The 23,418-nt window shown below is 37.6% G+C and overlaps 1 protein-coding gene across 4 annotated transcripts in view; it reads right to left on the bottom strand.

Annotated features, from left to right (window-relative positions):
• DICER1 (dicer 1, ribonuclease III) overlaps positions 1-23,418 on the bottom strand; it is a 70,516-nt gene that overhangs the window by 14,622 nt on the left and 32,476 nt on the right. For all 4 annotated transcript variants that reach the window (XM_032287507.1, XM_032287511.1, XM_032287508.1 and 1 more), the window contains 13 exons: positions 16,885-17,017; positions 15,728-15,970; positions 14,920-15,074; positions 12,355-12,487; positions 11,426-11,501; positions 10,546-10,685; positions 7,551-7,730; positions 7,117-7,330; positions 6,843-6,996; positions 5,578-5,760; positions 5,195-5,300; positions 4,266-4,441; positions 2,494-3,274 (listed from right to left, as the gene is read on the bottom strand). In XM_032287507.1, the coding sequence (XP_032143398.1) occupies positions 2,494-3,274; positions 4,266-4,441; positions 5,195-5,300; positions 5,578-5,760; positions 6,843-6,996; positions 7,117-7,330; positions 7,551-7,730; positions 10,546-10,685; positions 11,426-11,501; positions 12,355-12,487; positions 14,920-15,074; positions 15,728-15,970; positions 16,885-17,017 (2,674 nt within the window). The remainder of the gene's footprint in view (positions 1-2,493; positions 3,275-4,265; positions 4,442-5,194; positions 5,301-5,577; positions 5,761-6,842; positions 6,997-7,116; positions 7,331-7,550; positions 7,731-10,545; positions 10,686-11,425; positions 11,502-12,354; positions 12,488-14,919; positions 15,075-15,727; positions 15,971-16,884; positions 17,018-23,418) is intronic.

The following is a 23,418-nucleotide window of genomic DNA, read 5'->3' as shown; positions in this document are numbered from 1 at the left end:
CAGGACAGAGAGGCAGTCCTCTCGACACACAGGCTGGCAGGGAAAAGGAGTATACACGTGTGACCACTATGGCCGAAAGTACTCTGTCACTGCCTGAAATGTAGCAGGCTGAAATAAATGCTAGCTTCCCTTTCCAAGCTAAGAGAACAAAGCATCACCAGTGCCAAGAGGAGGATAAAGTGAAACGGGGACTCTGAAGGGAGGGAAATCACATTCCAAGTTGACAGAAATGATGGGCAGGATGGACAAGAAACAGCTACGTAAGGTCTCAGATATGGGGCAAAATTCCAAACAGGTATGACAGGGGTGAGCTCTCTGCAGACGGCAGGACAGAGCAAGGGCCCCAAGGCTGGGGGTGTGAGCGTGGAGTCCATCCAATGAGCTGCAAAGGGCTTCCACCTGCCTAGGATCCAAAACGCATCAGGGCTGAAAGAGCCTGAACAGCAGGCTGAGGGAGTGATCATTCTTTCTGCAGAAATAAGGAGTCCAAGGTTTCTGACCAGACAAATGGATGAGCTTTGTAACAGAAAGTCACCTCTGTCTTATCCTATCCAGCAGAGTATCCTATCCTACTGCCTATGCCACACTCGTCGATGCCTCTGATACTTTCTTCCTGCAACGACCTCTCGGAAATCTCACCCATTCTCAGAGCCTCCACATGACAACTACTCTACAAAACCCTATCTTAATCCCACAGCCTCAATTATCTAAACATTTCACTAAACATTTCCACTTCATATTCTGAGGTCTAAAACCCCAACCCTAACCTTGACTTCCCCTATTTCTCCCTACCTCCCTGGCCCTGGCCCTGGCCCTGCCCCCAAGTTTCGTTTCCATGGCTGTTATGGCTGCCCCTCCAGTCCACCTCAAGAGCATCCTGGGAGGCTTCAGAAACACTCCTGACTCTCCTGGGATGATTAGTTAGGTGACCCGACGTGAGCCTATTCGACTGTCTTTAGTGAGAATTTCTTCATCTGCAGAATAGGGATGTGTCGGCTCCTTCCCAGAGTCTTGGAGAAGATTAAACGAGAGAACACTTGTGAAATGCTTGGTGTGGCACCTGGTGTGACAGTACTATCAGGAATGGCTAGTGTGATGGGGAAGGGTGAGGTCTCCAAAGCCAGGCTGTCTGGATTCAACCCAGGCTGGGCCACTTTCACAAGCTAGCTTCTCTAGCCTATCCTCACCTATAAAATGGGGAAAATAAAAGTCAGAATCGTAAGAATTAAATTAGGTTTATATATATGTGTGTGTGTGTGTGTGTGTGTGTGTGTGTGATTACAGTATCTTTTATAGTGCAGAGTAAGCACTTCTAAAGTGTTAGCTGAAATTATTTCTTCTGAAATTCTCACTCACCTCAGCCCCTTCCTCTCTACCAGAACTCTAGTGCTATCCCATTTTCTGCTTCTGCTGTTGGTTTCGATTTGCTTTTCAACTCACACTACATTCTGCTACCAGATTAATCATTTTAAACTACCACTTTATTAATATTAATAGTTCCTTGCTCAATGTTCCTTCAACAGTGCCTTCTATTGAAGTTCCATTCAAAACACATGCAAACCTTAGCCCAGCATTCAAGGCCTCTCACACACAGCTTCACCCTACCTGCCTTTGCAAGCCTTTTCTCAGGTATTTCCACATTCCTGACTGCTGCCACAGCTGCTTCCCTCATGCTGACACGCTCTGCCATCTGTTCACTTTGCTTTTGCACTGTAAACCTGCCTCCTCCATTAATGTCATCCTTGATTCACAAGTGATGCTCCTTCCTTCCTTCTGAAGGCTGAGGGTGATCAGCAGCTTTCTAAGGTATTTGTCCAGGAGGCTCATGTTGCCTTATGACACTTTTTTCCACCATCACTTTAGTATCTTACCTTCATTTTTTAAGTCTTACTCCATGCTGAGTTTAAGAGCACACACTTCCTCTGAGCTATCGAGCGTTTATTACTCAGAACTCTGGTGTCATCCTCTTCCCGCTGGAGAGCTGCCAAGCTATTTGAAGCCTATTATTACTCTCTCCCCACCACTCTCCAAAATCTTGAAGATGAGCTCCTCCATAAGACCCGTGTCTTACTCATGTCTGTATGCCTTGTAAACCAAGATGTACCCTCTCAAGTAAGTGTTTAACTCAACAAAGCAGAAGCTCCTTGACTGACTACAATGCACATTTCTTCATAACACCCTCAGGATCAAGAGGTGCACACACTTTCATAGTTTCCTTTGAACTGGATTTCAGTCAATAAATAAGGCACATGGAGATCAGCTAAGCCCCAAAACCTGAATGTGTGATCGGTGTAAAGCAATACTCATGAACTGCCAGGTGGTTCTACCACAGGCTTTAGCTGGCTCTGGTGGAACAAGGGAGCAGCTGTGCTCGGCTGGCGTAGCAATTTCTGAGCATGATACTTTCTCATTCTCTGAAATTATCCAACACAGCAAACCACTTTCAGGTACACTAAATAATTAACTGCTCAAAATAAAAGAATCACATCTTACCTTTTTGCTTCTCATATATGAAAGGCGGCCCTCATGAGCATCAGGGTAAGTGCAAAATAGATATGTGGTGATGGCATGCTTTAAAAAGGAGTCGCCAAGCATTTCAAGCCGCTCCAGGTTAAATCCATCACTAGCGTTTGACAGAGTCAAAGCCTGAAGAATAAGTCCAGGATTGGGGCCAAGAGTCCTTGAGGAGTACCCAAGAGAAGGGCTCTGCTCAGAATCCATCCTGCCCTTGAGCACTTGAATAGCGTCTGTCGTACCAGGGATTACGGCCATCATGGGACTTCCATCTGAGGTAGATTTGTTAGCATTTCCATCAAGGTATTTATTACTCAGGAGAGTACATTCATCACTGGGCTGGGGCTGGTTCTCATAATGGTATAAATTCTGAATGGAATATGAGGTAGTTGGTTGCACGGGTATTTCCTGCTTGTAGTAATTCAGCTGATTTCCTTGGCAAAAGTCTCTGTTAGCTAAATCATAACTGCCATTGGCAAGATTTTGATTGTAAGAAAGACCATTAATTGCTGTAAGATCTGCTGAAACTTCCACATGGAGCTTACCAGGGGACTCGCTGAGCAACATTCTGCAGTTCACAGACATTTGGTCATGATTTTCTGGAGAAGAGGTTCTATTAGCACCTTGATGTGCAGCATTTTCAGGGACAATTGTGCTGTGCTTACAGTAATTATCATTTTCAGCTGAAGAGGAGTTAGAAATTGAGATGAAAGACTTGCTGTCGATAGATTTTTTCCACCCGAAGTCTAAGTTAGGGTATCTGCAAAGACATTTTTATAACTTTTCATCAGATTCTTCAAAACAGCTAGGCTGAAAGCGACAGCAATTTGAATTTAAAAACAAAAACAAAAACAAAGATGTCTATAAATGTACTCTCACTTTAGAAGAGAAGCAAGTTCCCAGGCCAGAAATTAACATTATTTGGAATTCAGCACAATGTAAATTATAAAGTGGGACATGGTTTTCTCTACTGCTTGAATCCCTGGCTCTAGACTATGGGGCCTAGAGCACAGTGTGGTAGTTAAGAAGGTCATGAAGCTTGGGAGCATCCTGCAGGACCTCATATATGAGGGCCTAGCTTCATGGGCTGGAACCCCAGGCACTCTGGTTCACCCAGACTAACTTTGGGCAACTTACATAAACTCTCTGTGCCTCAACTTCTGCACCTGAAAACAGGGCTAACAATTACTAACTCACAGCACTGTCTTAATGATTAAATGAGCTAACTAACACAAGGTACAGCATTTAAGCTAGTGTTTGGCACTGTAGTAACTACTTACAAATATTGTGGTTATTCCTATTATATTTTAAAATTCCTTCAATCCCTAGAATAGTCTTGGTATTGCCAACTGGATAACCAAAATTAATGGGAATCCTTAAACCAATAGTTTCTTTAGAATGCAGAGACTTTCTTCCCATTAGTAAATGGGAAGAAAATAATGAAGACAAAGAACATGCTGAGACTATTGCTTTTTAACATATATTTGGATTTTTAAGAGAAAAACAGACTGAAAATGCTGACACAGTAACAAAGAATGGTTTCATTCTCACTCCAGCCGTTATGGCTGAAGAAGTAATGGTTATTTCTGACCTTAAGGCTCTCATTTCCCTCTGAGACTTGACAAGAGCATAAGATATCCGTATTTTCTTTTTACTTAATAATTATTTATATACAATTTTAACTTAATTCTGTTCTTTTGCAAACAGGATCTCGTAATCTGTGTTCTTCCTGGCTGACTGCACAGGCATACCTAAAATCTGCAGGAAGTGATCTAACTCCCACACCAGCATCGCTGGCAGTCTGGGCTCTTAGCTCCTCTGCAGTCAAAAGGCAGTGAAGGCGGTAAAGTATGCTGGGGAGACAAACTGCTTTTCTCCACAGTGACGCTGGAATCGGATGTATAGCACAGAGCTCTGGAACCAGTATCTTCAAGCAAGGGGAAAAATGGACAGATAAATACAAAGCACACACACAAAAGAATTTAAAAAGGAAAAGATCAATTTCACTAATGGATAAAGAAAATCATAAATGCTAGTAAAACCTAATTTTAAAAACTATTTGTAAAAATAATCTAAGGTCAAATGGGATTTATTATAGAATTTATGAGGATGATTTTGTGCTACATTAATAGGCCAAGTATAAAAACAAAATTCTCAATACTTACCAAAAGGAGCATTCAAATAACATTCAATACATAATACTGATTAAAACAAAACAAAATCTGAAGATTACGTAACTTCTAAAAAATTAACAAATCATGCATTTAACTTGATAAAATTCAAACTTATCTTTTTTTTTTTTTTTTTTTTTTTTTTCTTGAGATGGAGTTTCACTCATGTTACCCAGGCTGGAGTGCAATGGCGCCATCTCGGCTCACCGCAACCTCCGCCTTCTGGGTTCAGGCAATTCTCCTGCCTCAGCCTCCTGAGTAGCTGGGATTACAGGCACGCACCACCATGCCCAGCTAATTTTTTGTATTTTTTTTTTTTTAGTAGAGATGGGGTTTCACCATGTTGACCAGGATGGTCTCGATCTCTTGACCTCGTGATCCACCCGCCTCGGCCTCCCAAAGTGCTGGGATTACAGGCTTGAGCCACCGTGCCCAGCCTCAAACTTATCTTTAATAATCTTTAATACTCAAACAAAGAGTGAGTTATGCTAGTACAATTAACCCATTACCTGTTTATTCTGCAGACTTTCCCATTTGGCTTTCCTCTTCTCAGCACTGCTTAAAGGAAGAGCTTTCCCCTTTTGATTCAAATGTCGAGGTGTCAAAAGATTAAGTCTGCAAAAATTCCAAAACAATTTTATCAAACACACAAAAATGAGTTCATGTTCACAGTGGTTCTTCAACTTCACTGTGCCCGAAAACCACCTGAAGAGCTCATTTAAACTACAGCCTCCTGGGCTACCTTGCCTCTTGGGCAAGTGTGTGTGCAAAGCATCTCCTGAATTCAGATAGTTCACGGGTGGGCAGGGGGACAGTGAACCTCTGCATATCTAGTGATGTCTGGTGAGAATGTCTCAAGTGCAATTCCAGTGTCATCTCTGAAGCCCATTACCTTGAAGATGTGTGGTCCACATCCAGCAGTGGCTGGTTGAGATTGGTTAGGTCAAGGTTATACTTTGTTTTATAATATTCTGCAAAAGTTTCATACTCAGGGGAAGGAAATTTACTGAGTGGTGTAAGATCAGTGTACACATCAGCTACATAAAATCGATGAGGCTGATCAAAATTGCGATATCTAAAAAAGAAAAACAAAGAACAGTTGCCTTTTGGTTTAAATCAATAATTTTCAAAACACAACTGTTTTTAGTATGGAGTCATGATTAAGAATTCAAAAGATTAAAAATAAGTAACAATAAAAATTTTAATTCCAAATATATTTCAATGATATAAGAACCATATTTTTATCAAGTAAAAACTGACACATTATTGTCCCACTTTATTATTATTCTTGTTCTAAATATCCACATTTTGATGACACATGAAGCTAAATGGCACCTTTATCTATTTCAACAATATAAAGAGCATAAAAAATTTACACTATCCAAACAGAGTAAATACTTTGTATATTACGAATGCTAAACATTAAAGACACTTGTCATATAAAATGTATTACTGCATCATCTATGACAGTGATAGTCCTGAAAACATTTAAAATATGGTTCTGAGGTGCAAAAAGAAAAAAAAAAAATGAAAGACTGAATTACAACCAGTAATATAATTATTTGAAAACTGCCTGTATTTAATTTTATTGCTCCAAAACTCTATTCCTCAAATTTTTATAAAATAAGGAAAAAAACATTCCAGATTTACTATTTTCATACAGCTTATTATTCCTTACAAAAATTTTAAGAAATGATATTATTTATAATCAAATTCTATAAGACTTTGGAGAATAAAAGATGGAGATTTTAAGAAGAAAGTCTATCAACTTTAGATTATCTGACCCTTTACAAAGTAAAATTCCTTACCTAAAAATAATACATTTTAGGTGTTATTTTTTAAGCAAGTAAACTAGAGAGAACATGTCCACCTTAATAGATTACTTACGTTTCCCACCCCCACCCATCTGTTGCCCAGGCTGGAGTGCAGTGCTGTGAACACAGCTTACCACAGCCTAGACTTCCTGAGCTGAAGCAATCCTCCCACCTCAGCCTCTTGAGTAGCTGTGATTGCAGCATGCACTACCATGCCTGACTAATATACTTCCTATTAGTAATTATAATGCTAAAGTCACAGCCCACCTATATTCCCATGTGAATACGTGCCTCTTTTAAAACAAAGTATCACCACCATTTTCCTTTCCATTTAAATACCTACCTTGGAATGATAACTGCATCTTGGTAATCTTCTAATTTAAAAACAAAGGGTGTTTCTTTTGAATACTTTGTACTGGGAATGCCTATGCGAGCTTCAGACTTCTCAATATCTTCCATGAATTTAAAGTCAATATCCAAAGTGCTGGAGTCATTAACTTAGAAGAGAAAAAAGACTCTTTAGCTTGTTAAAACATGATACAGTTGAGTTTCACACCTAAGCTATATATTTGTATATGTGTCTAATTTAGAGTTATCAAATGAGATTTTTTTCTTACCAACATTTAGAGGTAGAACACAGTAAGCTGAATCAGCGTCTGTAGGTTTAAATTCTAGTGCAGGTTTTTCAAGCCGAAGAATATGTGAGAATATATACTGGTGAAGTCTTGTAATCAACTCAAGCATTTGTAGAGACAACATGAAACCAGACTTCTTCAACTCAATGGATATGGTAACCTCTCCAGAGCGTGTGTACACAGGAAAGTGTGGAATCTTAGCAAAAGGAAAAACAAAGTACCCCTCAAAGTTAGCAGATATTTTATTCCATTACAGTTAACTTCAGAAGAGAAATTATGCTTTCCAGTGGAGAAATACAAGAGGTACCTTAATCTTTAAATATTAAACATACTGAGGTAACAAAAAGTACTTACTACTAGTTTTTTGTTTTTTCCTTTTCTTAAGCAAGATATTTTTGTCATTATGAAATATCTACCTGAGGTATGGGTTTGGCTGTCAGTATTCCAAAGCATCTTGTGGTATCTTCAGGAGGATAGAGTTTCCGCCTTCTAAAGTTGAGTTCATCAGGTAAAGGTGTAGTTAAAACCATTCCTATCACATACAGGTAACAGGGCTGATCAGGTTTGGGATAACTATCCCTCAAACACTCTGGAATCTAGAGTTGGAAAGGAAAAGTAAGCATCATGCTCAGTATAACACCCTCTTTTCCAGATGTAAGCAAGGAAACAAATTAATTCTGGCTTTACTAAAAGCTGATGAGACAAAGCCAAGAAAATACCCAAGGCATGACACCTCTTAATTACTTAACCCTGCTGGGTAAGTCAGCGAATCTCAGGCAGAGGCTGCAGGCAGAGGCTGCCGACAGTGGCCCAGGTTCACATACAATGCACTGTTGACTATATAGCTAATATCAAAACTACATATAACACAATTTAACACTGTAGGGCCTTTTTAAAAATACTACTCATTTGATCTCTTTTTGACAAGAAAACTCATCTCTTCCTTGGGCTTTTTAGGTACTCACTGTAGAGTATCAGAAAATAAAATTTAAAAAAATAATAAAGTTTTAAAAACCAGTACCAGAAAATAAAGGTAAAATAAAAATAAAGTTTTAAAAACCACTCAAAGGTAACCTTTATTAACATTTAGATATACTGTACAATTTCCTAGACTTTTTTCAATGTATAAATATATAGAAACATATACATTTATATTTTTCAATACAAATAAAATCATACAACACTGGTGTATATTAGGGTATATGCATGTCTGTGTGTGTTTGTGAGATAACCTGATTTTTATCCCCAGTTACTGTAAAGTGAATATCTGTCAGAGTCGATAAGAACCAATATCATTTGTAATGGCTCCCTCATTATGTGAGTGAACCATAATTAAATTGAGATTGCTGCTAGACTTTCAACATTAACACAATCGTTCAGATTATGGTCTTGCAGTTCCTGAGGTTCAATAAAAAAGAATTGCATCTGTAGTTAAAAGGTACTTAAAAATGCTAAGAGTAAGAGACAGTTACAATTTATAAAGAATCAGAAAATACAGAATGTATCTATTAACTAAAAGGGATGCCAGGCAGTACTATGCTTTTCTTTTTTTTGTAGAGACAAGGTCTCACTATGTTGACCAGGCTGGTCGCTGATTCCTGGCTTCAAGGGATCCTCCTGCCTCAGCCTCCCAAAGTGCTGGTATCACAGGTGTGAGCCACCACACCCAGCCAGTGTACTATGCTTTTCGAAACACTTATCATTAGCGACTTTATCATACAAAACTAGTCTCGTGAAAGTTCGGTGTGAGGGAAACAAGCATTTTGGGAAAATGGGTAATGTTCACGATTTTTAAAAAAACTAACATGATTCTGAATTTTGAAAATGCTAAGTGGGATGCAAAATTTTTTAAAGTAAAAACTCAGTAAAATTGCATAAGCAAAACCAAAGAACCACATATTTAGGCTAAGATACAAGCATAGCAGCCCCCCTTATCTGCAGCTTCCATGGTTGCAGTTACCAGAGGTTAGTCATGGTCCAATACATAAGTGTGTACAATATTTTGAGAGAGACCACATTCACATAGTTTTTATTACAGTATATGGTTATAGTTGTTCTATTTTATTATTGTGCCTAATTTATACCTTAAACTAACATAAATATGTATAAACCTATTTTTAAAAGCATAATATATGCTATAAGTCCTCAGTTAATGTCTTCAGCAGGTTCTTAGATACTGGCTAAGGGAAACAAATTAGAAAGAAACCAATTTTCCCACAGGCTAATTGACATAAACGAGTTAAGTTCCTCCAGCATATTTCTGGTTACAAGGATATCATCAAATTTCTAAATTAAAAAAACTTTTAATATTAAACATTAAAATAAATGTGAGCCATACAGACACTTAAGAAAGATGAATAAAAACCATGAAGATGATTATTCACCCACTAATTCCAGTTCAGGGCCAAGAGTACCAGAGTCTATCCCAGCAGCTCAGGGCCCCAAGTGGGATCCCGTCCCGGCCAGGACACCACCCTGTGCAGGGCACACACTCACGCATTCCCATGCTCACTCAGAGTGGGGCAGAGCAGATCAGTTGATGTCCACACTTTGGGATGTAGGAGGAAACCGGAGTAAGCAGATATGAGAACGTGCCAACTCCACATAAACAGTGGTCCTGGCTGGGAATGAATGCGTTTTTCCTCATCGACGTTATAATGAAACAATGGCGAGCTGTTAGAGGACTGGTACTATCTGCAGTTTCCACTGAGGGTCTTAGAACACATCCTCCAAGGGTAAGCGGGACTACCACACACAGCAAAATGCTGCTTTCGCTTGGGGTTCTTATGAGGTAAAAAATATTAACACATTTTAAAAATAAATGCTTCAGCCAATTATGGCTATTACTAGAAGTCACATTTAGAGATGCTTTCATGTGTGAACTCTGCTAGAATGCCCACAGATTGAGTTAGAAACATTCCATGGAAATAACTTATTTTGATTCCCAACAGCCCGCATCCTAACTCTTAATGAACATTTGTGCTTCTACCTTCCAGTGTACCTGTCATCTTGAGAGGGCATCTTCTCACTTGCTTATTTTATCACACAAATCCTCTTCCGTCTTTGCCCCAAATTATAAGTAAAACAAGAATCACACCACTAAAATGAATGAAACAAAGAATGTCTCTTTAAATGAAATAAACTCATTCTGTGTAGAATATGAGAGATGGGTCCAAGAATCCTTGAGGAGAAAAACAAAAGCAACCTCTGAAGTGGAAGAGCACACAGTGCACACAAGGAAGGAAAGGGACTGATCACAGAGAAGTTGTGAATGGGAGAAAGCAGCTGAGATCCAGAGTGGGCCAAACTGCAAGGATGTGGGAAGCCCAACAAGCAGAGGAACTGAGATGGGATGTAGCAGGAAATGAAGTCAGAAAGACTAGTTTTGACTCCGTTCTAACCAATACTAACTGCTTTTGGGTAGCACTGCCTTCGTTTTGTGGAACCTGGTCTTCCTGGAACACTGGTCTCTTCTTCATCATGCAAATCAAGCTCTTCTTCATACTTAACAGTCTCTTTCCCAACTGGCATCAAATGGTCATCCAGTTCGCCTAAGAAATTTAAACAGAGAATTAACATAATCCAGATTTTGCCTAATTAATTTAATTAGGCAAAATTAATTTTGCCAATTAATTTTGCCTAATTTATTTAATTAATTAGTAAATAATCTAGAACACAACTATGTTAGCAGGACCTGGAAAAGTAACGAAAACTAAAGCACCTTTGCCTTTTACAATATAAAAGTAATCAGATTCACGCTTCACGTAAAGTCTATTTTGGCATCCATATATTCAATACGGGCAGGACAGCAAATTCTGTCCTAAGGCTCAGAAACAAAAACATCTAAACATGACACTGGCACATATGAATGCCAAAAAGCCACAGAAAATGGGTCCACTTATACAGAAGGAGCAGGATTAAAAAAAAAGACTGAGTCTATTTTTTAAAAAAAAATTTCTATACTAGCGTAGACTAATTTGGAGACTGATACAATAAGACACAAGTGTTCACAGTATACGATTCAACAATTAAGAAAAGACCTTTACGTATGTAAAGGGAGACAGTGAGAGCAAATCAATGACAGTTGTCTGCAGTTAAGCTATGGAAAACAAAGAGCTCCCACAACACTGTAAGATCTCCAAGTTACTAACACACTTATATTCACTGACGTATTCTAAGAGCAGCAAGTGCATAGCTCTACAAAATCCTTAGAGATCTATCAAGTTATCTATATTTTTTTACACTGTTTGTAATTTAATTTTATTTGTATATGCTTTTCAAATGTCCTTACCAATTTTGTGCAGTTTTTCACAGCAAATGAGAGCTACAACTCTTTCAGCCAATCGTACACAGCTCATTGGTGGACCCTGAAAATAACAAAAACCTTTCCATTGTATATGCACATAGCTATATTACCTCTAGCACACAAAATACCTATGAAACTACGGCCCCAACATCTTTAAAGTTCAATTTACCAAAACAAAATTCTTTATTTTTAAAAATTCCAGAAAGTTTTAAAAAAATCCTTAATCTCCATATTTGAAATATTCATCTTTAAAAGTCCTGCCCAGTAAAAACTAAGTCATAATTAAGATTTTACAATTTTGATGACTTTAAATTTCAGTAAGATTTAAAGTATCTTATTTTTACTAATCGACAAATATGTAACAAAAAGACAAAATAAAGATTTATCAAGAAATAGCTATAACATTAATAGTATTGAGCAGCTTTTTATGTGTAATAGAAACTAGTTATCTTGAAATATTTGGAAATCAGTACTGAGACCATGAATAGTATTTATAAAAAGCGAATTTTTTGAGTCACCAACAAAATAACTATAACAATGCAATGATCTCTAATAAATTTTATATCACTCTAAGTGTCTAAGCCACAGTTGAATCATTCTGTAAAAAATGTGTTATGTTTGTAACATCTTGGAAGAAACTTCGGAGATCACCTAGTCCAGTTCTAAGTGTCTGTAAATTAGACAGACCGTTACAAACATGAACATCTAGATGACTACAAAAGAGTTATAGATCTACTTTTCAAAGTAAATTTGTTTTTCATTTTTATTTTTGATCTGTCAACACAAGGTTCTTGCTCATGAAAGTAAATTTTAAAATCAAATCTACCTGTAACTTGCAAGTCTTAGAAAGGCTCAAAAACTTCCACTAATGACATATTTTAAAAGATAACAATCATTTCTTTTTCTAAACTTACAACAATGGAGGCTCGAAGAGGTGAATTAATTGGCAGGTAAAGAGTTGAATAAAATGTACCATCAGGCAACTCTCGGGTCCTGCATTTAGGAGCTAGATGAGTAAACGGATCACTTGGTAATCTAGCACAGTATCTGTGAAGAAAAAGAAAAATTCTGAGGCTGAATCTACAACTGAGAAAATACAGATATTTACAATCTCAAGTTTGATTTGTCATGTGCCTCTTCTCTACTGGATTTGTATTTATATGCAGCATTTAAATTTCATTGCTTCAAACTTTCAACAAGACAGAATGGTGCTGTCTAACAGAACTTCTGAAAGATGTTCTGTATCTGCGATGTCCAACAAGGCAGTGGCTGGTGAGCACTGAAATGTGACAAGTATAACTATGAAACTCCATTTTTTATTTTATTTTAATTTGAATTTTGAATTTAAATGGCCACATGTGTCGAGTGTTACCATAACAGAAAGAGCACAAAGTATTGTTCTGAATCTGTAGGAAAACATACTGCCAGTGTTTGTTCCTTAATCATCTTACATTAGCCAACAACTACCAGGATGTGTAAGGAAGAGGGCAGGACAGCCCAGTGCTGTCACAAAACGGACAGCAGAGCAGCTCACTGAGCAGCAACACCAGGGAAGGTTGGAGCAGGGCAGAAAGCTAGCCAGAAAGGGATGCTGGGACAGGACTCACATCAGGAGGGTGCTGGGATGGGCAGCAACCCTGTGAGGTTGCAGCCTGTGCAGCAAGGCACCTGACCACAGTGGCAGCCCTACAGAGCAACAGACAGCTACATACAGGAAGACTGAACACTAATTATTCTGAAGACAACGGGAGCCAAACTTCTCACTATTAGAGAACGGAGGCACAAAGACAAAAAAGAGGAAATCTAGAATGAAACTTCTAGTGTCACACTAAAAATGGAGGTATCAACAGATAGACACTGAAACAAATACAGATGTAAACATGAACAAACAAATATTCTAGCTCTGTCCATTAAAAAAGCCTGGCAGTAGCAATATTCCAGTAGCAATGAATAAATCCAGTGTCCAGTTCTTGGTTTCTAACCACAACTGATTCTCTACGAAAAGGAACCAGACCCTTTTATGTTGAGGAAATTGCCGACATCAAGGCTGGGGCAGTCTAGAATGTCTTGTGCCATAAAACAAGGAAGTATTCAACACATAATGGTGACACGTTAAAAAGACACAGAAACTAGCTTTAAGGGGTTCCTATTGATCAAATATGAAACAATTTTAACATCAAAACAAATAGTAAATGATAATGATAGATTATAACTCATTAAATAAAACAGCAGTCCAAAAGTTCACAGACACCAAAAAATAGTAAGAATGAATAAATGGAGAGAATAAATGGATGGTAGAATGCCAACTAATAAATACAAAATAAGGGATTTAGAAAATCATCATTTAGCAGTCATCATAGTAATAATCAATTTGGGCAAAAAATATCAAAGAATGCTTACACTAATGAGTTAAACTGAGAAGAGGAATAAATTTTACATAGTTTCAAATTATCTCCCCATGAAATATTTACTAATTATAAAAGGGGTGAAAGGTAACTTTACAGTAGAAAAAACTGGCAGGCTTTACTCAAGTGATCTAAGTTACCACCAGTAAGGATACAAATCAACATGGTGTGCCACTTGGTAAGATGGGATGAGGGGAATACACCATCACTTCAGTGGATGTGCTGCCCAAAAATGTGTAACCTGGATCTGATCATGAGAAAATACCAGACAAACCCAGATTGAGAGTCAGACTACAAAATGACAGCCTGTCATCTTCCAAAGTTTCAAGGTCATTAAAGTGAAGGAGAGACTGAAGAATGGTTCCAAACTGAAGATTAGGAAGATGTGAGAACAGAGCATCATGACAACTCCTGACTCTACAGTGGATCTTTAGGCTTTGTAGAACATTCTCACAAAACTGGATGAGTCTCTCTTGGTGTCTGGGTGAAGGACATATGTGAATTCTAGTATTCTTACAACACTTTAAAGTTTGAAATTGTTTCAAAATAAAAGGTTACAAAGAAAATCTTATACTTGCTCCTTTATTTTGTCTCTGAATAGAAATTATCCTGATATATAATACGGGAATGCATCTGCTCTTCTTAGCTCTTAGAAATTTTATCAGCTCTGGACAAAGTAAATTACAATGTACCCAAAAATATAAATTAGTTTATCACAATCTTACTTTATTGCTAGGGGAAAATTCAACATTATCCAATTAGGTTACAGCACAAAACAAAAAACTTCAGGATTTAGAAAAAATTGGTTGACAATTATAAAATTAAATTAAACTCAATTTAAAATGCCTTCATTACGTTAGCCTTGCCAAGGAATACTAAACTTTTATTGTTGCATGATACTGTTTTAGCCTTTTGATTAAAAAAAATTTTTTAAAGAAACTTCTTTATCAAAAATACTACAAGTCTAAACGAAGACTGGCAAATGCAAAATTGTAAACAATACAAAATGTACAGGTTTAGACTTAAACTGTAAAACATTCCCAGACTTTTCACACAAATGATTTGATGCCATACCTATTGATATGTCCAATGGCAGTGTTGATTGTGACTCGTGGCCCACCATCGTCAGGCCTCAACACATATGGTGGGAAAATGTCATCATCATCCACAACAGGATCAATGTCAGTCTCACCAGTATCAACCGACTTGGAACACTTGTTTCTCAAGATCTGAACATTTAAAAAACAGAACTTACAATGAAAACACATGTCTTCTTTGCCATATGCTGTCTGCCACTGCACCTACAGAAAAAAATTCTCTTGAAAATCTCTCTATCTCCTAAACATACTTCAATACTCCAAAGTCACCGGCTGCAGACATCTTCTTCCAACGAATCCCTCCCACTTCCAGTCAAATGGAGACCCTCACCATATGGTACAAAGTCTATACTGTACTGTGCACGCACACACACACACGCACACACACACACGTGCGCGCGCGCGCACACACACACACACACACACACACGACTATCTTTCTGAATGTAACTACTATGTCATCACTTTCCAATCACTCAGTAACTCAAGCAGTCAACAATTACTGTCCGTATTTACAATGCAATTTCCCAGACATCCAACCCCAATAATGTATATAGTATTCATTTTCACTGTTATCTTATCATGCCCTTTCAAACCCTTTGTACAACACTGTTGGGTCTTTGTAATCAGTCTCAACTTCCTTACTATGTACATAGGGTGCACCTTTTTTGAAATTATTGCCTATAGATAAGACTCATCTGTTTCTATGCATACAAAGAATAACAAAGAAACCATATTAATTTTTGTTCCCAATCTGCCAGCACATATTAATTTGTTGATCTTACCTTTTCGATAGCTTTGTAGGTTTTAAGGTCTTCTTCAAAACTTTTTATTTTGTCTGTATCTGCTAACATTATATAATTAGAGATGGGTGCCCTTGCTCTTCCTTTAGACTGAACATAGGATCGATATTCTGTGGGCAAATCAAAACGAACCACCAAGTTGCATTTTGGTATATCAACACCCTCTTCTACAATACTTGTTGCAATAAGCAGGTTGGTTTCATGTGCTCGAAATTTCCTAAGTACCTGAAAAAAATCCACCAAGAAAAGCACTTCTAAGAAAATTTCCACACACACACACAAAAAAAAATATAGTAAAAGTAAATGACAACTGTCATTTCTGACATACATACTCTGGGCATTCTAAACCCTTAAGGCCAGGCTAAAGAAGATGACAGTATCACAGAAAACTCAGGATGCATGGACAAAGAAATTGATTTAATGACACTCTCCAATTCAGGATAAATTAAATGGTAACATAAGCTAGTTTTCAGACAGATCTATCAGACTGGCTCCTGGACTCTCCAAATTTGGGTATTATCAAAAAGCTACAATGTAAGGGCCTTCAATGGGAATTATTCTGTTAAAATTAAGTTAAATAATAAACTTTAAATAGGTTTTTGTGTATACGCCAGAATACACAAATGGTGTTAGGTTTTAGCATCTTTACAACGTTGTTTCCTGTATTAAGATCTTAAAAAGCACACAAAAAAAATTAAGCTAAATCTACAAAATACAGTGCTATTTTTTTTTTTAAGTATTCAAACAAGGTAACTCTTTAAATGAAAAAAAGAAAACACTTTCTAGGAAAAGATTTCAGTTTGTTAATTCATAGTCATACAGAATGTGTAAGAGTTATAGTTACATACGTGTTTTGTCTTTCCACGAAATGCAGTTGTGTGACATCAATCCAATCACAGAAAAGAAGTTGGTTGATAGCAATTAAGACAGAAAATTGGTTTTCCAGATAGTTATTCTAATTCTGAGCATGTAAATCACTATACAGCTACCTCATGGGGATAGCTGGTCTAATATCCGAGCAAGTAGTCTAGAATACAATTAAAAAAAAACCCATTCTGGGGAACTATGATAAAAGGGAGCCCCTATGGGCACTTTGTATATGTCCTGAAAATTGTTACTGTACACTTATTTTAAGTTACCTCTTCCTGTTTTCTGAATTCTGCTTCCATCTGCTTGTTGCGAGGCTGATTCTTCCCAATGCCATGTCCAGTTATAAAATTGCTGCTGATATAAGCCAGCTCTGGATCTTGTTTGCCAGCTTCCTTTATCAATCTAAAAAAAGTATACAAATTTGGAAGTTAAATGTTGCTGACAGAAAATAAACCTGTTTTTAAAGCCTCCTTTAAAAATGGAAGTACATGCATTTTTTGCCAGCATATCTAACAAAACAGTCTTGGTCCTTTTTTCCCAACTTGCTCAAAGAGAAATCACTGTCACTCCTTACCACATAGCTCTATGGACCAAGTACTTACAACGCCAAATACAAGATTGGTTTGTACTGACAAATGAAATGGTCACATTACATCCAACTGCTGATTTGGTGAGGATGACTGAATAGAAGTATGGGTGAGACTGAACGAGTCAGAGGGAAACATGGATCCTCATAGATCTTGGCGTCAGGACAGGATATCCAGTGAGAAAAGCTCAACTTATCACTCTACCAGTTCCACTCACTCATCTCCCAACTCAACACCCTTCTCGCGACCATGCACAGCTTCGGCAGCAGGCCTGGCCATACATTTACACAGCAGGCCCTGCCGTGCTTACACAGACAGGACCAGTGAACCCAACACCAAAGGAAACCTTCACCCCCACAAATGTAACAGAAGAGTTCCAGCTGCAATTTCTTTTCCTCTTATCCTACCACCTGATATCATTAGAAGCACAGCCCGTGGGAAAGAAATGTGTCCTCTCAATTCCTGATGCTTTCTGGTCCCCAGGCCACTGACCAAAGTTCTGCATAGCATAGGACGGGGCACAGAAATGGCAAGGCGTCCCCCACCCACCCTGTCACGAAAGAGGAGATTCCTGAGCTCTCTCTTCCTACCTGCTCCTCTGTATTATCCCAGAATGCCTGTAACTGAAAGCTGGCCTTCTAGCGAAGAAATGGCAGAGCTACAGGACAGGATCACATTACATGGGTGCAGAAGGTTAACAGTTAGTGCTGCCATTACAGCTATTTTGGAAATATCCACATTCAAAAACTCAGCACACGGGATAAATGGTTCCACACCTGATATAAGTGATTCCACATGGTTTCTCTGAAGTCATACTACATAGTATAAATTCCAAATAGAAAATTGCATTTTTAAGTCAAATCGTTCTTTTAAAAACAAAAAAAGTAGTACATGAAACAGACTAATATTAAAGAGCTGGAAGCAAACTTAAGTGGCCATCTAGAATCTCTCTTGCTCCCAATCAGCAGAACACCTGCATGTCTAGGTTAGTTTGGGAGTCTACAAACCACAGTTTGTAGCTCTAGCTCTACGGTTCTACAGTTCAAGTACTTAAATATTCACAATCAGAGGTTCTCTTATTATGTTCCAAGGTGTGTTTAATTATTTTAACAAACTCATGATGTAGCAGAAAGCAGTGTTACATACAAACAAATAATATGCTCAAAAGCCTAAATACAAAATAAATCACCTTAGAATATGTACTTCCAAATTTTATATAAATAAGCATCAATTTGAATATAATGGAGATTTAGAATGTATTTCAAGGCAGACTTCAATTAGCTAAGAAATAAAAGCACCAACAGTCAATTCATTTTTCCTTAATGAAATCCAAATCAAAACCACAGAGAACTAAAGAGACAACATGCACAAGAAATAAAGTTTCTTGTAGCCAATAATTACATGGGATATACCTATGCTAATAATGCTTAGAGAGAAAAATGTATGTCTCTAATTGGCGAATCTCAGTAATGCCTAACCAGTACCCATGACGAAGCTACAGGCTTCAGGGAAAACAAAGCCAGTAGTCACATGTCAATTCCCAGAGGACAGTGGACAGACAATGCAAACTGCTTAAAGATTTCATACTACCACAGAAAAAAATAAGACAAAGTATTATTTGTTTCTTTTGGTTTTTACAGGCTGTTGTTCACCAGCAAGCTGTCTGATAAAGTATACTGTTCCCTAATGCACAGTATTTCTGAAACTATCTGTAGCGAAGAACCAGGTTTTCTTTTTAAATTTCCAATCCATCAGAGACCAATAGTTTTGTAGAATTTCATAAAAGCGAACAACTAAGAAAATGAAACTTAAAAAGCATTAAAATTCAAGCACCAATTTTATTGTATTCAGCAGACATAAAATTACTGTCAAACCGCACTAAGAGTTTCTAAATGCGTACTTTCAATATCTGTACTTTTAACTTATAACAGAGGTAAAGTCTGGCACCAGTTCAAAGCCCATGCTTTGTGTATATATACATTGCCTCCCCAATTAGGCTAAAAATAACATAACCAAAAATAGGAAATAGGTAGGTTCAGAAAACTAGTAGACAGGTGTATTATAGAAAATTGTGATCTGAATAAACATGCTAACTAATGCAAACAACCATAGGAGGAAAAGAAATTCAAAGATATCAACACACCATTTGAAATTTCTGCCAGGTTCTTGAAATACATTATCAATAATTCCTTTAATAGTATCCCATATTCCTTCCTTATACTTTCTTGTCAATGTGAAAAAAACCAAATATAATTCCTCTGTGATCTCACTGAAAAAAAGATCACTGACAGGTACATAAGAGCATACTGATATTGCACCCCCTAGATGCGTGTATAAATGGCTGAAGAATTAGCATCTACTGTGTACCAGGTGATAAAACAGCCATTTTAAATACAAAGTTTCTTACAAACAAACCAGTAAGCGAGGCAGGTATTATTGCCATTTTACAGATAAAGATACTGAGACTTTTAAAAGTTAAATAACTTTCACAAAATATACATCCAAAAAGTGGGTAAAAAAGAAACCAAGGCTCCCTGGCAAAAGGGCTGATTTTAAGGCCAGGCAGGGAGAAACAGAAGAGCCCAGAGCACCCCTTGGTACCACAAAGTAGGAAAGTGCTCAAAAACAAAAGGATGGGGGTATGTCAAAAGGGACACAGGCGCTAACCTCAAAGAGCTCCTAGTGGCCACAGTTGGAACAATCTGAGCAGCAAATAAATAACATTATTAGATTATAGCCCAAATTATAAAATAAACATAAAACAATCAATTGAAATACATGATTCAATTAATAAATATAAGTCTATGGGCAAATAAATAGGATAAACTAGATAAGTTTTCCTTACAGAAGAATTCCAAATACATATAGATATACTCCTCTCTAAGCAAGTGGAGATGAATCCCTTCCTACCAGGGTGAGCTAGACTTAGAGACTCCCTTCCAAATAGAGTAAGAAAAGGGAAAAAGTGTATCTTTACAGTAGAGAAAGCAGGCAAACACTATCACAATCAATTGATGAAGTTTGACATCACTAGAGAGGTCTCATGGTTAATACCATGAGAGCCTGCTGATATAATGTGACTAGAAGGGCAAGTCACCTCCATGGTATTTTTCCATATCCTATAACCCCAGACCAGCCTGGAGAACATAAGAAAAACCCAAATGGAAGGACATTCACCAAATACCTGACCAGTACTCCTAAAGACTGTCAAGGTCATCAAAAAACAAGAAAAGACAGAAACTGTGAAAACTGTGACAGACAGAGGAAACTGGGTAGACACTGACAACTAAATGTGATATGATACCTTGGATTTAAAAAAGGACATTAGCCCATACTGTCTAATGGTTAGAAAAAAAATAAAAATAAATTTTTACAAAAGAGGACAGTAGTAAAAAAAATTGTCAAAATCCAAATAAAGTCTGGAGTTAATAGTAATGGACCAATGTTAGTTTTCTTAGTTGTGACAAACAGTGACCTGCGATATCATCAATGGGGAAACTAAGTGAGGCGCATATGAGAACTCACTGTACCATTTTTCTGACTTTTCTGGAAATCTAAAATTCTTCCAAAATAAAAAGGTTTTAGGAAAAAAAGGGGGGGGAGGTACAGACAGGATGTGAACCCAGGTTTGTCCAATGCCAGTATCACACAATATTAGTATATTACATGGTGAAAAGAACACTAGACTTGACACTAGAAGCCACTTTCTGCCACTTGAAGTTTGTAATTTGGGGAAGGTCACACACTGATGCTTGTTTTCTTCATCTATAATATAAGAACATCTACTTTCCTCCCCCATGGAATGTTGTGAATACATCTTAAATATATATAAAAGTAACTTATAAACTCCTATATAAGGTACAAAGAAACCCACAAATGTAAGACTGTGCACATACCTACACTACATGTAGAAGTGGCTATGATTTATTTTTTTAATTAGGAGAGCAGAAAACTGCATATGCATTAACAATAGCTTATATGCCCATGAAACTGTTCACTAAAGGAGAGTTTTTCCTCCCATTAAACTGATGGAAGGAAAGAATTTGGATTTCAGGAAGTTTTTCTAAGCTTATTAAAAAGCTTACTGGAACAAGACCTCTATTGTATATTTAATTAGCTGCTCATAAAGTCAACCCTCAGACCACTCTTGATTCATCATACAGCACTAAATTCCAGTCACATTTTATGAAAGTTGATCACAATTAATCTGATCCTTAAAGTCAATAGGAAGTAATTGACTGATTTTGGATAAACCTTTTCAGGCTAATATTCCTACAATAAAAACTGGTACATCTCAACATAAAAATACATGCAGAAAACAGGGGAAAGGTGGAAAATACATTCCCATTTCTTCTCTCCAAGCCCCAGAAAATTTATTTAATCCTTATACCATTCTAAATGGAGATAGGGAGTATGTCCACAACCAGGCTTAGAACTGCGCCAGTGTTAAACTTTTCTGACTTCCAAAATGCTTTTTCCCTGCTCTAAGAAAAAATCCCTCCTCAGTCACGCTCTCCCAGGTCTGTCTCCTGGCAATCTTCCCACTGTAAAGCACTGGTTTTTAGTGTTCTGTGATGCCCAGGGGCATTATGATGGTAGAAAGAACTGGAAACTAGGAGTCAGGATATTAGGATTCTAGAACTGTCTCTGCCGCTGACTAGCAATTTAACTTACAGCAAATCACTCTCTCTCCTGAGGCACTTTCTCATTTTTACAAAAATAAGTGGGTTGGATTTAGATAGTGAGGTCCCCTTCTAACCTTCAACTTCTGATTTAAGTGTAATTTGGTCTAAAGTTATTTTCCTTTGTATTCATCAGAAGGATCAGGCTCAATGACTATGAAAATTACCAGACTAAAAACTGCCAGATGACTACCCTCGAGTCCAATTTCTCGTTACTCAAAAAAGTTTTTAAAACCCCAAACATTCAGAAGCAGTTAAGCAAGCGAACGAACACACACACACACACACACACACACACACACACTCTCTCTCTCTCTCTCTCTCTCTCTCTCTCTCTCTCTCTCTCTCTCTCTCTGCCAAATCACCTTAGGAAACAAAGCTTAGTTCTTCCTAAGAGATCACTACTTGCAGAAAAGTTAAGGATAAACTGTGGGCAATTAATGGATCTCATAGAAAAGTAGATTGGCTTAAGTACAAAATAAGGACTTTTTTGGGCACAAAATAATAAGAGTATTTATCCACAAACCTAAAGGACAATACATTAAGTGACCGTCTGACAGAAATTTGAAGTGTAGCTCCCTGGCTGGTTCTATATTAGAAAAGTCTTTCATTGAAGAAGAAAGAAAGAGCTGGAATCCACGGCCTAAAATTTGGATTAATTATCACCTTTGCTAACAGTCTCAGAACTTTCCCTAACATTCTCATTCTCTTCTGATTCAGAAAATTTTAATATGCAGTCTATCAACCAACCCAAAATTGTACATTCAATTGTTCTAAACTTTTTCCACTGTGGCCTTGAAAACTTTTATTTTTGAGACAAGGTCTGGCTCTATTGCCCAGGCTGGAGTGCAGTGGTGCCATCTCAGCTCACTGCAACCTCTGGCTTCCAGGCTCAAGCCATCCTCCCACCACAGCCTCCCAAGTAGCTGGGACTATAGGCGTATGCCATCAGTGGCTAATTTTTTTTATTTTTTCTAGAGACGGGGTTTTGTCGTCTCAAGCAATTTTGTGTTTGAGACAAGATTGTGAGCTCAAACAATCTGCCTGCCTCAGCCTCCCAAAGTGCTGAGATTGCAGGCACAACCCACTGCGCCCAGCCTCACCTTGAAAAGTTGAATCAGTATTTTTAAGAGAAAAAAATCAACATAAAAAAAATTGGCCACAATACCCAGATAAAATTTATCCTAAGACTATCCGAAGGGGAATGCTTGGTGTGAAATGCTCAACACATGTCTAACACATAGTTAAGAATAAATATATGAATTGAATCTAAAATTGAATACAAAACAATACTTAACTTAAAGGTATACTTATTTTTTTAAACACCATACTTGTCCTATATTTTAGATAGATTAGAATGGATTACCATCCTTTAAGAAAAAAAAAAAATCTCAGCCATGTGAAAAGCAGCCTTCTGGGAAAACATCCTCTCTGTCAATCCCAGGACAGTATGACTGTACCTGAGATGATGGCGCCAAGTCAAGGACACTTACACAACCATCAGGCTGGCTCTTACAGCTGCTGCAGCACATCA

The sequence above is a fragment of the Sapajus apella genome, unplaced genomic scaffold (genome assembly GCF_009761245.1).
Source record: "Sapajus apella isolate SASKATOON/1434 unplaced genomic scaffold, GSC_monkey_1.0 scaffold20, whole genome shotgun sequence".
Lineage (NCBI taxonomy): Eukaryota > Metazoa > Chordata > Mammalia > Primates > Cebidae > Sapajus > Sapajus apella.
The sequence above is the reverse complement of the archived record's forward strand: the minus strand, read 5'-3'. Positions and strand labels throughout refer to the sequence as shown.